The sequence below is a fragment of the Vollenhovia emeryi genome, unplaced genomic scaffold (genome assembly GCF_000949405.1).
Source record: "Vollenhovia emeryi isolate VEMERY1.0 unplaced genomic scaffold, V.emery_V1.0 DF939204.1, whole genome shotgun sequence".
NCBI classification, from domain to species: Eukaryota; Metazoa; Arthropoda; class Insecta; order Hymenoptera; family Formicidae; genus Vollenhovia; species Vollenhovia emeryi.
In genome coordinates, this window is record NW_011967162.1 from 918,334 (window position 1) to 920,705 (window position 2,372).

Below are 2,372 nucleotides of genomic sequence, written 5' to 3' on the forward strand. Positions count from 1 at the left end.
GCAAGAGGTCGAACTCAGTCTTGGCTGCCTTGAGTTTGTCGGGGGCGAGTCTTCGTGGACGACAGGCTTCAGGTGGGCCGTCCGTTGTCTTGATGTGATGCCTGGTAGCGTGTTTTGCTTTTCGCGTCCCGGCAGTAGCCCGCGTAATCCCGGGAAATTCTGCCAAGATACGATGGTAGTCGTTTTCTATTGCCAGCACCTTGACGGATTGCGTAGTTCCTTTCTCTGCCGTGCCTTTTGTGCGTAGTTCTGTTTTTCCGTCTAGGAGAAGGCCTCGTTGTAGATCGGGTAACAGGTGATAGTATGCCAGGAAGTCAGCTCCGATGATGGGTACTGTGACGTTGGCGACGATAAAGCGCCAAGGGAAAGCACGTCGTAACCCGAGCTCCGGCTGCAATGTAAGCCAGCCGTATGTGTTTATTGTAGAGCCGTTTGCAGCAAATAGTTCGTAGGTGGAAGACGCCGTGTAGCCCGCTGTCATAGAGCGTGGATATACACTGACGTCGGACCCTGTGTCAATGAGAAATCGCTTCTTGGTATCCCGACACGTTACGAAAAGGCGGCGTTGCGAAGGGGCGAGTCGGCTTGCCGCCGCTAGTGACTCCCCTTTTAGTTTTCCGATTTGTAGGTGCATGGCTGGGTGCATTTCTTAGCTTTCTCGCCGAATCTGTTGTGATAATAACAGTGCTTGTCATTATCTGTGCTCTTCGTCGGCTTCTGACTGCGACTTCGACTTCGTTTCCTTTCGGATTTCTTGTCCCGTTTCTTGTCTCGGGAAAGATGCGTAGTGAGAGAAGCAACTTGCTTAGTTAGAGCCTCTACTTTTGCTTCGAGCGTGGTTGCTGCAGGTGCGGACGTAGAAGCTATCACTGCCTTGTTCGTCATCTCGTGGATGCGATCGGCTTGCTCTGCTACATCGTTAAGACGGTCGTTGGCCCTGGTGGCTAGAATCATCTGAGCCTGTTGTGGAAGTCTTCCCAGCCAAAGCGTGCGTAAGAGAGAGTCCGGCACATTATTTCCGGCCAGGGTACGGAGATGTCGCAAAAATTGTGATGGTTTGCGATCTCCTAACTCCTCTAGCTCTAAGAGCTGTCGTGTGCGCTGTTCTTGTGAGACAGACATGCGCTGTATGAGCGCTTGCTTCACCGCTTCATACTTCTCGGTTGCGGGAGGCTGAGTGATTACGTCTTTAATCTCTTTGATTTGACTTGAATTTAATTGCGATAGAGCGTATGAATATTTAGTAGAATCTTGTGTAACTCCGCTAATTGTAAATTGACCTTCTAATTGTGCGAACCATAGTTCCGGTTCGTCGTTCCAGAAGGGGGGTACGCGAACAGCGACTTTGTGTACGAGGCTTTCAGCCGTAATTTGTACTCTCTCGTCTTGCGGCATTTTTCAACCTTGCGATCACGTCGGGGTCACCAATTTATGGGGCTTACTTCGCTTAATTCTATGTTCGGAACGCCCAAGGATGTGGATCGCAAGAAAGGAAAGTAACTCTTTGGACTCTTTCTTTTTTTTAACGCCTCATGGCTTAGGATATATATTTAAAGAAATAGGAAATACGGTACATGGATTACATACGTCGAGGAGTGTACGGAAAGTGTTGGCTCTTTAGAGCCTGGTCACCGCGCTTTTTGGTCTGCGTAAAGGCGTCGCGCTTACTGACCAGCGGGACGGAAGTGGGAACCCTCGGGAGAAGGATCGGATCTGTTTGGGTACCGAAGTCGCAGAGTGTCGGTACGGTTTGTGTCATCAGACTACGGAAGGTCCTAGGTGGAATATTCTCCACGTAGTCTGATGGGGACAGGACGGCTCGTGGAGTGAGAGGCCTGGAACGCTTTGGTGTCCCACGGATGGGAACGGGCGAAGGTGTCCGCGGTGTACTGGGCCTCTTGAAGAGAGTCGGAGACGGAGTTCGTGGAGCCAGAACCTTTTTAGACTCGTCGTGCGTCCGTCGTCGTTTGAGGTACTGGTCCAAGGGGATCGGACGCGTCTTTCTATGGATAGGTAGACAGTCGTCCTGTCGAGGTGGAGGTGGCCGTTCGGATTTCCAGGATCGGGATTTCTTACTTCAGGAATCAGTGTCTATAAAGAAAGTACAGAGTTAGTATCTCAATATGTTACTCCGAGTCTATGCGTTTTACGCAGATCTCCACTCACGATGCAGCGATTTACGCTTTGTTGGCGAAACCATGGCGCCTTGGAGATAAAGCGATCTAGCGCTTGCCGTGCGGCTCGGGCGCACGAGTAGAGCGACTCAGCGCTTTGAAATCGAAGTGGAGCGACTCAGCGCTTTATGTTCCCGAGGGAGAGCGACTTAGCGCTTTTATCGAAGTAGAGCGACTCAGCGCTTATATTCCCGAAGG

General features: G+C 51.0%; 1 protein-coding gene across 1 annotated transcript; it reads right to left on the minus strand.

Annotated features, from left to right (window-relative positions):
- Nucleotides 1-609: 609 nt before the first annotated feature.
- Nucleotides 610-1,395, minus strand: LOC105561647. The gene has a single exon (XM_012011809.1). It carries the CDS (start codon nt 1,393-1,395, stop codon nt 610-612), a length of 786 nt encoding a protein of 261 aa, XP_011867199.1.
- Nucleotides 1,396-2,372: the final 977 nt, after the last annotated feature.